General features: G+C 39.8%; 1 protein-coding gene across 1 annotated transcript in view; it reads left to right on the forward strand.

Annotated features, from left to right (window-relative positions):
• The first annotated feature begins 1,129 nt into the window (after nucleotides 1-1,129).
• Nucleotides 1,130-12,255, forward strand: part of AKR1D1 (aldo-keto reductase family 1 member D1) — an 86,898-nt gene continuing 75,772 nt past the window's right edge. The window contains exon 1 of the mRNA XM_004608232.2: nucleotides 1,130-1,237. Within this exon, the coding sequence (XP_004608289.2) occupies nucleotides 1,145-1,237 (93 nt within the window). The 5' untranslated portion in view covers nucleotides 1,130-1,144. The remainder of the gene's footprint in view (nucleotides 1,238-12,255) is intronic.

Raw genomic sequence — 12,255 nt, forward strand, 5'->3', positions numbered from 1 at the left:
AATCTGGAAAAAATCCGAGTGCCTGAGAACAGATGACTGGTTAAAAAAACTCTGGTACATCTATACAATGGGATACTATGCAGCTGTTAGAAAAAATGAAGTCATGAACTTTGCATATAAGAGGATCAACATGGAAAATATCATGCTAAGTGAAATGAGTCAGAAAGAGAGAGACAGACATAGAAATATTGCACTCATCTGTGGAATATTAAAAAAAAAACAGAGTAGGAGACTAATATCCAAGAATAGTAGAAATAAGTGCCAGTAGGTTGGCTCCATGGCTTGGAAGCTCGTCTCACATGCTGGGGAGAAAGGCAGCTCAGATAGAGAAGGGAACACCAAGTAAAATGTGGTTGGAGATCCCGCCTGGGAAGGGAGATTCGTGCCGAAAGTAGACTAGAGACTGAACACAATGGCCACTCAATACCCCTATTTCAAAGCACAACACCCAATTGGAGAGAGAGAACAAAAGGGAATGCCCTGCCACAGAGGCAGGGTGGGGTCGGGGGGAGATGGGATTGGGGGGTGGGAGGGATACTGGGTTTATTGGTGGTGGAAAATGAGCGCTGGTGGAGGGATGTGTTTGTGAACATTGTATGAGGGAAAAACAAGCTTGAAAATGTGTGAATCTGTATCTGTACCCTCATGGTGATTCTCTAATTAAAGAATAAAATAAATTTTTAAAAAATGATAAAAAATAATAAACAAGAAATAAATGTCAATAAATAAATAAATTACAGAGTGATTTCAAACTTTAAAAATATTTTCTTTGCACAAAAGTGTGCATAAGACTGGGCTTTTCGTCAGCACTGTCTGCAAATGAAAGAAAGGAACTCCCACTCTAGGCCCTTTTATAAAAATAGAAAAATTCCATTGAATACTGTAAAAAAAAAGTGTGCATAAACTCTATGAATGATTTACATAGCTATGAGGTTCAAAGAACAACCTTACTAAGGCTGTTCAGAATAAGTTTTACTTACTTTTTTCTTAAAAAAAAAAGCAGATTGAGAAACACATCTGTTTATTCTCTTTCCCTGCCCACTGCCCCTCCCTCTGGCCCTCCTTTCTCTGATTTAAATAGGACCTAGGACAGCTTTTCCAAAGGACTCTTCCTGTGGTGGCTCTAGTCCTGACTCTTTCCCAGATGGAACTCAGTGCTGCCAATCACCGAATACCCCTCAATGATGGGAACAGCATTCCTATTATTGGACTCGGTACCTACTCAGATCCTAAATCAGTAAGTGTCCCTCTATTTCTTCAAACTTGACTAAAATATAATCTTCTATGCACTTTCTATTGATCATGTGAACATCACCACTGATAGCAAACCTGTGACAAAAACCAAGTGGCATGGTTTGAGAGTTGGATAACTCGGGCTAGTTGGAGAACTCAACCGTCTGGTTGAGAAAATAGAAGAAGGAATTCTTCGAGCATGTCATCTACAAAGGCAGAGTGAGACTATCTCAGTCTTGTCCCAGTGAAAACATGGGGAGTAGAGTCCCAGATTATTAAGATTACAAAGCAAGACTGCGATCACCTCAAGGACAGCCCAAATGTATGTTCTGGTTATACTTTGTCACCCAGACTTAGGCATCTCCTTGGCAGCTCCTGTTCTCTCTTATTAGCCTGTCAGAAACGTGGACTGTGGTCCATTTTGGTCATCAATCTCATTGACTTTCTTTGAAAAATGACTTACAGAAAACTAACTGTTGGATTGAATGAGTAGACAGCTTAACCTTAAAGTGTAAGTCCCTTTTTGTTTAAAAATTACTTTGGGCTGGGAAAATGGAACTTTCTGCTTCCTTTATTGAAATTCAAATAAATGATTCGATTGAACTGAAACACATAGAATTTCTGAGATCGTGGCCTATGCATTTTGCGAGTTCATATTCAAGAAATTTTAGTTCAAGCTAACATTTTGTGAAAGCTGTTCATACTATGCATAAAGCTCATCCTTTATATGAAGCATAGTATGAACATATTTCATACATATAACTATATTACATACATTAGGTTATAGAAATTTGGGGCCATAGAGATAGTAAAGCAGGTAAGGCACTTTCTTGTACACAACTGACCAGGGTTTGATTTCCAGCATCTCATACGGTTCACTGAGTACCACCAGGAGTGATATCTGGGTGCAGAGCCAGGAGTAAGTCCCACGTACTGCATGGTATGGCCCTAAAACAAAACAAAACAGAAAAACCCTCCAACTGTGAAGAGAATATAGTATCTGCTACTTAGTCATTCAAAATCTAATCTTTAAACATTAATTGCATAGCCAGAAATAGTATACCGGGCACACCTTGCATGTAACTGACATGGGTTCCATCTGTGGCACCCACTCCCTTGAGCACTGCCAGGAATGACCCCCTGAGCACAAATCCAGGAGTAAGCTCTGAATACTGCTGGTTGTAGCCCCCCAGACAAACAAACAAGCAAACTCTAGCAGGGTCTGATGGTGTCTCAGAGGCAAGAACACCTACATCGTAAGGATGAGGCCAGCGAGTTGCAAGTATGAGTCCCCCCACAAACAGAGTGTGATCTGACACCACAGACTCTGGTGTTTCTGGTCCCCAGCACAAGACCAAAGTGTGTGATTTCTGAAGCACCTCAGCCAGGAGTGTGAGCCTAGCAATCGGGTTTAAGTGTGTGTGGTCTGTGTCTGACCTCTGGTCATTACAACCACAAAGTGAAGAGGAACTAAATTTTTCAAAAACCTATTAGAGAATGCAGCAAATGGGGTCAGGGGGCGCAGATCACCCTTGACCCGTAGCATAAAGAGGAGAAGGACAGGGAAGCAAAGAAATCAGGGGCAAAGGAGTTAAGGAGAACAGGAGGGCAGGAGTCAGGGTTCTTGGGTACACTGATAATGTGGGGGAGTGGCATAGCTCTATATCCAAGTCACAGACTCAACAGCACTGAAAACATGAGATCCAAACCACAACCGGCAAACTTTATAATGTGCCTGTCAAGGTGGCAGGCTGGGGAGGTGGGAAAAAATTTGGGAACACTGGGAAGTGGACACATTCTATGAACTAAAATTTAACTTTCTTTTTTTTCTTTTCTTTTTTCTTTTGCTTTTTGGGTCACACCTGGCTATGCACAGGGGTTACTACTGGATCAGGCACTCAGGAGTTACTCCTGGCGGTGCTTGGGGGACCATATGGGATGCTGGGAATTGAACCTGGGTCGGCGGCGTGCAAGGCAAACGCCTACCCGCTGTGCTATCGCTCCAGCCCCTAAAATTTAACTTTCAATCATTTTGTAAATCGGGTTCTTATATAAATTTTTTTCAAAAAAAAACAAAACAAAAAACCCAACCCTGGGGCTGGAGTGATAGCACAGCGGGTAGGGTGTTTGCCTTGCACGAGGCCGACCCGGGTTCAAATCCCAGCATCCCATATGGTCCCCTGAGCACCGCCAGGGGTAATTCCTGAGTGAAGAGCCAGGAGTAACCCCTGTGCATTGCTGGGTGTGACCCAAAAACCAAAACAAACAAACAAACAAACAAAAAACCCTAACCCCAAACCCTAACTGTAGAAAGGGTTGAAAGAGTACTGGAGTTAAGGCCTCCACTTTGTGTGCAGCTGAACTCAGTTGTATCCCTGGCACAACTGGTCCCCCAAGCATTGTGAGTTGCAGTCCTAGAGGCCCCTGAACTCCTGTGTGTGGCCTGAGTAGTCCCAAGCACCGCAGAACTGTAGCAACAGTGTCATCTTCATGCTTTTACATAGAATAGTCAGTCAGGTTGATGGGCTAACTAGGATATGGATGATCAGTATGGATGATCCAAAAACAAACAAACAAAAATCCACCCAAATTATTTGTTGAATACTAGTGAAAATAAAAAAAAAATGCCATCTTATAACTTTATATAGGATGTATGAAAAATAAGAGATGAAATAGTTAAAGTGGACTGAAAGATTGAAGGAGGTGTCTTTTAATCAGTCAATGTGAGTGTGAGTCAGAGAGATAGTACAGCCTTGCCTAGCATGATGCCAACCCGGATTCAATTCCCAGCATCCCATATGGTCCCCTGAGCTGGTCAGGAGTAAACCCTGGGCACTTCCAGGTGTGGTCCCCAAACAAAAAAAAATTTTTTTAATATAATATTTGTATGTACTTATAAGAAAATTACCTTCCTTCTTTGCAATGGAAGGTTGGTGCAAATTAGCAGAATGAACAGTGGTACGCATAACAGTGCTATCAAAATTTGAATGGTCATTTATGAATAAATATGAATACAAATATGAATAAATATAAATATGAATAAATAAATAGATAAATATGAGTTAGGTAGAGAATATGGGACCAAAGAGAAGTATCAGAGGAAGAAAAGTCTAGAGATATATGATACTTGATTTTCTCAGAGAAAGCCAAGCCCACTGTGGTTGGCACATGGATTAATGTTAGAGATGATGATAGCAGGAAGTGGAAATGTCAGTTGAGATTATGTGAGAGAGGACCTTAAATGCTCAAAATTTGGAAGTGCATTCTAAAGAAAAGGAATAATAATCAAAATTTTAAAAAACACAGGAAAACCATCATTGAAGATAATGGAGGAGAATTTTATTGGTATTAAATTAGTGATCAATTGTCTCACAGTCCGCTCTCCACTTTTAATTGCCCAGTTCCCTTGTTGGCAATACGAAGAAAAATCACTGTTGCAATGTGATGAGTTCTGCATCAAAGAAACTATTCTTACTTTTGCAATCGTTCCTGATTTTGTCTAATCACATCTATGCAAAGTCTCCTAAATCTGTATTTTCCTATTTGTTTGTGTTGTATCACTAAATAATTGTGGACTGGGTATTAAACACACATACACACACATACAGATTGTCAGACCTCAGCAATGGTCTTCTGATTCACTCTATAGGTAGATTCTCTAAAGGTTCTTTAAGAAGCCCAAGAATCTGCAGATTGGATAATTCTGTTGAGCAGACAGTATGTATTCAGTCTTCCACAGGTACCCCTAACTCTTCATGACCAAATATACTAGTCACCTCTGCTTTCCTCCCAAATATTTCTAGCCCATAATATACCACTGATACCCACCCAAAACAGAAATATTATTCCTTCATTCTGTCATTTGTTCTCTCTTTCTCCACATTAATCCAGTAATTGCAGAATCAGAATCATTGTGTAATTTATGTTAGAAAATGTTTCCCCAATTCACACACTCTTCTTCGTCCCCAATGTCACTGTTTTAGTTTAGTTTAGGTTCCTAATTTATCTTAGGGTTCATACTTGTGTGTTGTGTGTATGTTTGTGTGTGTATAGGAAAAAGTTATTGAAATTTATTTAGAAATATATGAGGGTATTGACAAGGATAAGCACATGTTTAAGAGAGAACACAGGCTTCTCCAGAGTAGAAAAAGGCAAAGAAACAAGCAAGTGAAATATGTATTCAGAAGAGAACTCGGTCTTGAGGAGCAAGCTTCTTCCAATGTTGTCCCCTTCCCTGTAATTATCTAGGTAGGAACTATCATACCACACTTACACACAAACATCGTCATTTCATGATTCTCCTCTACTGAATTATTCCAGTGGTTCCTAGCAGTTATAGGGCAGAGTCTACCTTGCATGTTTGTTGATTGTGGCGTGTCTACCTTGGTTGTTCTGCCAAGAACTGTTTGTCCAATGTCATCAGACTTCTGTCCAACCCATCAGCACCTATTCTTGCACCCCTGCTTGTGTGCAGAACATAGAAAACTGGTTCTTAATCTTTCCTATCTCTATACCTTCGACCCTTCTACCCAGAATCATCACACCCTATTTTTCCACTTCCCCCTGTGTGTAAAACATGGATACCTGCTTCTTGAGCAATTTTTCTATCTCTAGACCTTTGAACATAGCTGTCCTCAACCCAGAATATCCCTTCTCTTGATTTATCCTGCTAAACCTTCAAGACTACTCTAGGATACCTCTTCTTTGAACCCATCAAAGAACCCTGCTTTAAACCCCTCAGCCAACTATTAACCCTTATTGATGTTTTTCATGGGACCTCGTGTTTAGCTTTACTGTGAAGCACTTCCATCACTGTAATCTGGACCAGGGAGATAGCTCACAGAACTGAGAAATGCATGCAAAAGACTGGGGTCAATTTCTGACACCCCAACCATTGAACTGGGAGTAACTTCAGAGCATTGCCAGATGTGGCTCCAAACAGAACCAAATATGAAACTTCCACAATCTTTTTTATAATTTTTTTTAATTGAATCACCATGTGGAAAGTTACAAAGTTCTCAGGCTTATGTCTCAGTTATACAATGCTCAAACACCTGTCCTTTCACCAGTGCCCATATTCCACCACCAAAAAAAAAAACCCAGTATACATCCCACCCCCCACCTCCCAACAACCCCCCCTGCATAACTGATAAATTTCACTTCCTTTTCTCTTTACCTTGATTAAATTCCATATTTCAACACCAAACTCACTATTGTTGTTAGAGTTTCAACACAGAACTCACTATTCTTGTTGGAATTTATCCCCCAAGAATATGGCCCTATTGACAGGGAAATATTTGATAATTAGTTTTCCACTGATGAGAAATGAAGAGATAGAAGTTCGCGGCCGCATGGTTTACAATTTCTGTATTTCAGTAATTAAGTCCAGTGAGATTTAAGTTGGAAATTGAATCACTTCCCTTCCTGGAGCAGCATGGAGCAAAAGCTTAGTTCACAGTCTGGATACATGGCTGCAAGCTCTCGCTGGAACCCCAAGTTCATATCTGCTCAAAAGTCCCATAAAATGGCGAACACCACACCTGCTCCTCCCGGAGGGAAGAAAAACCAAGGAAGAAGGATATTTCCTCCATTAGCCAGCGTGGGGCAAAAGCTTAGTTTACAGTCTGGACACATGGCTGCAAGCACTTGCTGGAACCCCAAGTCATATAGTTGGCTCTGGATCCTGCTCGTTCAGCAGCCCAGCGGCTGTACAAAGGCATGGCCACCCAGGTCGAATCTCGGCGGAGCTTGAGCCAGCCCCCTCTTTTTACAATCTTATGAAATCAGTTGTGAGAGAGGTCATGTCTTATTTAGCTTGATTTTTCCAGTATAAGACTGAATACATAATGGCTATTTGCCTTATGTGTGTCAGATTTTTGAATGAGTTTTTGAAAGTGAGTATGTGCCTCTGACATGATGGAGGTTTAAGGAGATGCAACAATAAAATTAACATTTTCTGAACATTTAACCTCATGCCAGGGACTCTTTAAGTATTTGATGGTGCGTGTGTTTTCCATTTTAATTCTGCATCATTATGAAATAAATAACATTTAAGACTATTTTATAGATAATAAAGAAATCAGGGAGCATAGGGAAGAATGGGGATGAGTTGTAAACCTGTAATGCTACGGAACAAAACTAGGTTTTGAGTGAATAAAGTTTAGATTCAGATCCTTTGCTCTGAATCCTTATGCTATATTTTCAACTTCAAATACTTATGCTAGGGAATATGTACATTTTTATTTTATTTTTTAATTTTTAATTTTGGGGGGAAACCTTCTCTTTATTTATTTATTTATTTATTATTAATTTATTTTTTTAAATTGAATCACCATGTTGAAAGTTACAAAGCTTTCAGGCTTAAGTCTCAGTTACATAATGCTCGAACACCCATCCTTTCACCAGTGCATATATTCCACCACCAAGAACCACAGTAAACCTCCCCCCACCCCCCCACCCCCCAGCCCCTCACCCCGCCTGTGTAGTTGGTAAATCTCACTTTACTTTCTCTTTACTTTGATTACATACAAACAGAAAAACTCACTATTATTGTTTGGAATTTCCCCCCCCCAGAGTCGGACCTGCTGGAAAAGAAGCATTTGATAATTTGTTTTCCATTGCTGAGAATGAGGAGATATGAGGTCGTGTGGCCACAGTAGCGGTCGTGAGGTTCTAGATTTCTGTATTTTAGTATTTTAGTGACTAAGTCCAGAGGGTTTTCAGCCAGAGGTTGCATCATTGCTAGCTCGTACCTCTCTGCTACTTTATATTCCACATATGAGTGCAATCTTTCTGTGTCTGTCTCTTTCTTTCTGACTCATTTCACTCACCATGATACTTTCCATGCTGATCCACTTATATGCAAATTTCATGACTTCATGCTTTCTAACAGCTGCATAGTATTCCATTGTGTAGATGTACCAAAGTTTTTTAGCCAGTCATTTGTTCTCGGGCATTTGGGTTTTTTCCACATTCTGGCTATTGTAAACTGTGCTGCTATAAACATACAGGTGCAGATGTCATTTTGACTATACTTTTTTGCTTCTCCGGGGTATATTCCCAGGAGTGGTATTGCTGGGTCAAATGGAATCTCAATTTCTAATTTTTTGAGAATCGACCATATTGTTTTCCAAAAGGGCTGAACCAGTTGACATTCCCACCAGCAGTGTAGGAGGGTTCCTTTCTCCCCACATCCACGCCAACAGCAGTTGTCTTTGTTCTTTTGGATGTGGGCCAGTCTCTGTGGTGTGAGGTGGTATCTCATAGTTGTTTTGACCTGCATCTCCCTGATGATTAGTGATGAAGAGCATTTTTTCATGTGCCTTTTAGCCATTCATATTTCTTCCTTGATAAAGTTTCTGTTCATTTCTTCGTCCCATTTTTTGATTGGGTTGGATGTTTTCTTTTTGTAGAGGTCAACCAGTGCTTTATATACCCTTGATATCAACCCTTTATCGGATGGGTATTGGGTGAATATCCTTTCCCATTCTGTAGATTGCCTTTGAATTCTGGTCACTGCATCTTTTGCAGTGCAGAAGCTTCTTAGTTTAATATAGTCCCATTTGTTTATCTCTGTTTCTACTTGATTACTTAGTTCCGTGTCATCTTTGAAAATACCTTTAGCTTCAGTATCGTGAAGGGTTTTGCCGACCTTGTCTTCAATGTACCTTATGATTTGTGGTCTGATGTTGAGGTCTTTAATCCATTTTGATCTGACTTTTGTGCATGGTGTTAGGTCGATGTCTAAGCCCACTTTTTTGCATGTGGCTGTCCAGTTATGCCAGCACCGTTTGTTGAAGAGTCTTTCCTTGTTCCATTTCACATTTCTTGCCCCCTTATCAAGGATCAGATGATCATATATTTTGGGTTGCATGTAGGGATATTCTACCCTGTTCCATTGATCAGTGGCTGTGCCTTTGTTCCAGGACCATGCTATTTTACTTGTTACTGCTTTGTAGTAAAGTTTGAAGTTGGGGAGGGTGATGCTTCCCATCATCTTTTTCCCAAGAATTGCTTTAACTATTCGTGGGCGTTTATTGTTCCATATGCATTTCAGGAGTGTTTGATCAATTTCTTTGAAGAATTTCATGGGTATCTTTATAGGGATCGCATTGAATCTGTATAGTGCTTTGGGGAGTATTGCCATTTTGACAATGTTAAGTCTTCCTATCCATGAGCAGGGAATATGTTTCCATTTCCTCATGTCCTCTTTTATTTCATTGAGTAGTGTTTTGTAGTTTTCCTTGTAGAGATCCTTTACTTCCTTAGTTAGGCTGATTCCTAGGTACTTGATCTTCTGGGGCACAATTGTGAATGGGATTTTTTTTAATGTCACTTTCCTCTGACTCGCTATTTGAGTATAGGAAGGCCATGGAATTTGTGGTATTGATTTTATAGCCTGCAACTTTCTGTACAAGTCTATTGTTTCTAAGAGTTTCTTAGTGGAGGTTTTAGGATTCTCTAGGTATAGAATCATGTCATCTGCAAATAGTGAGAGCTTGATTTCTTCCTTTCCTATCTGTATACCCTTAATGTCTTTTTCTTGCCTAATTGCTATTACAAGTACTTCCAGTACTATGTTGAACAGAAACGGTGAGAGTGGGCATCCTTGTCTTGTCCCTGATCTTAGAGGGAAGGCCTTTAGTGCTTCTCCATTGAGAATAATGCTTGCCATGGGTTTGTGGTAGATGGCTTCGACTATCTTGGAGAAAGTTCCTTCTAAGCCTATTTTGGTGAGAGTTTTCATCATAAATGGGTGTTGGATCTTGTCAAATGCTTTCTCTGCATCTATTGAAATGATTACATGGTTTTTATTTTTACTTTTGTTGATGTGATGGATTATGTTGATTGATTTCTGAATGTTAAACCATCCTTGCATCCCCGGGATGAATCCTACTTGATCGTGATGTATGATTTTTTTAATGAGTTATTGGATTCTGTTTGCTAGTATTTTGTTGAGAATCTTCGAATCCATGTTAATCAGGGATATTGGCCTGTAGTTTTCTTTGTTTGCCTTTGGTATTAGGGAGGTATGAGCTTCATAGAAACTGTTTGGTAGAGTCCCTGTTTCTTCAAGTTCCTTGAATAACTTGAAGAGAACTGGCAACAGATCCTCTTTAAATATTTGGAAGAATTCGCTAGCGAATCCTTCTGGGCCTGGGCTTTTGTTTTGGGGAAGACATTTGATAACAGTTTTAATTTCCTTGATATTAATGGGTCTATTCAGGTATTTCAAGTCATCTTGATTCAGTTTTGGGAGATTGTAGGAATCAAGGGATTTGTCCATTTCTTTTAGGTTCTCTTGTTTCATGGCATAGAGATTTTCAAAGTAGTCTCTGATGATCTTTTGAATTTCATTGGTTTCTGTTGTGATATCCCCCTTTTCATTTCTGATTCAGTTTATTAAGGTTCTCTCTCTTTCTTTCTTTGTGAGTCTTGCTAGCGGTTTGTCAATCTTATTTATTTTGTCAAAGAACCAGCTTTTTGTTTTATTGATCTTTTGGATTGTCTTTTGGGTTTCCCTATTGTTAATTTCTGCTCTAAGTTTTATTATTTCTTTCCTTCGGTCTGACTAGGGTTCCTTTTGCTGGTCCTTTTCTAAGATCTTGAGCTGTGAAGTCAAGCTCTCTATATAGGCCCTTTCCTCCTTCCTGAGGAATGCTTGCAGGGCTATAAATTTTCCCCTTAGCACAGCTTTAGCCGCGTCCCATAGGTTCTGGTAGCTTGTGTCTTCATTCTCATTTGTTTCAAGGTATCTTTTGATCTCTTCCTTAATTTCCTTTTTGATCCACTCGTTGTTCAACAGGGAATTGTTTAATTTCCAGGTGTTCGATTTGGTGCTCTGTGTCTGTGTGTGCTTAGTTTCTATTTTCAGTGCATCATGGTCCAGAAGATGGTTGATACAATTTCTATCTTTCTGATTCTGTTGAGGTATGTTTCATGACCCAGCACATGGTATATTTTGGAGAATGTTCTGTGTGCACTGGAGAAAAATGTATATTCTTTCTTTTTGGGGTGTAAAGTCCTGTATAGGTCTATAAGCCCTCTCTCTTCTATTTCTTCCTTCAGGGCCATTGTTTCCTTGTTTTTGTTCTTGTTGATCTATCCAGAGGTAATAAAGCTATGTTGAAGTCTCCAACTACTATTGTGGTGCTAGTGATGTCCTCCTTAAGGTTTGTTAGGAGTTGCTTTAAATATTTATCTGGTCGCTCATTACATGCGTATACATTTAAGAGTGTGATTTCTTCCTGTTTTACATATCTCTTGATGAATAGAAAATGACTGTCACTGGCCCTTCTAATCTTTTTTAGCCTGAAATCTATGTTGTTAGATACTAGTATGGCCACCCCAGCTTTTTTGAGGGGGTTGTTTGCTTGTAGGATTGTTTTCCATCCTTTGACTTTGAGCCTGTGTTTGCTCAGACTGTTCAGGTGTGTTTCTTGTAGGCAGCAGAAAGTTGGGTTTAGTTTCCGAATCCATTTTGCTACTCTGTGTCTCTTGATTGGTGCATTTAGCCCATTGACATTGAGAGAGATTATTGTTATGGGATTATGTGCCATCTTTCTGTAGGATTTGTTGTTCTTGTAGGGTTTTTCTTTGTCTTACAGCAGCCCCTTTAGACCTTCTTTTAAGTTTGGTTTTGAGTCTATGAAGTTCTTGAGTTGGTGTTTATATGAGAAATAGTGTATGGTTCTTTCTAGTTTAAGTGAGAGTTTAGCCGGATAGAGTAATCTTGTTGAGATGTTCATTTGGGTGAGCTTTTCCACTATATCCCACCATTGTCTTCGGACTTGGAGGGTTTCCTCTGATAAGTCTGCTATAAATCTAAGGGGTGCTCCTTTGTATGTGATTTCCTTCTTTGACCTTGCTGCTTGCAGTATTGTGTCTCTATCCGAGGCATCCATCATTGTGACTATGATATGCCTTGGAGTTTTTTTGTTGGGGTCCCTTTTAGTTGGCACCCTTCAGGCTCCTTGGATCTGGATGCCCACATTCTCCAGCCCTGGGAATTTCTTAGCAATG

Source organism: Sorex araneus, chromosome 1, assembly GCF_027595985.1.
Source record: "Sorex araneus isolate mSorAra2 chromosome 1, mSorAra2.pri, whole genome shotgun sequence".
In the NCBI taxonomy this organism is placed as follows: Eukaryota; Metazoa; Chordata; class Mammalia; order Eulipotyphla; family Soricidae; genus Sorex; species Sorex araneus.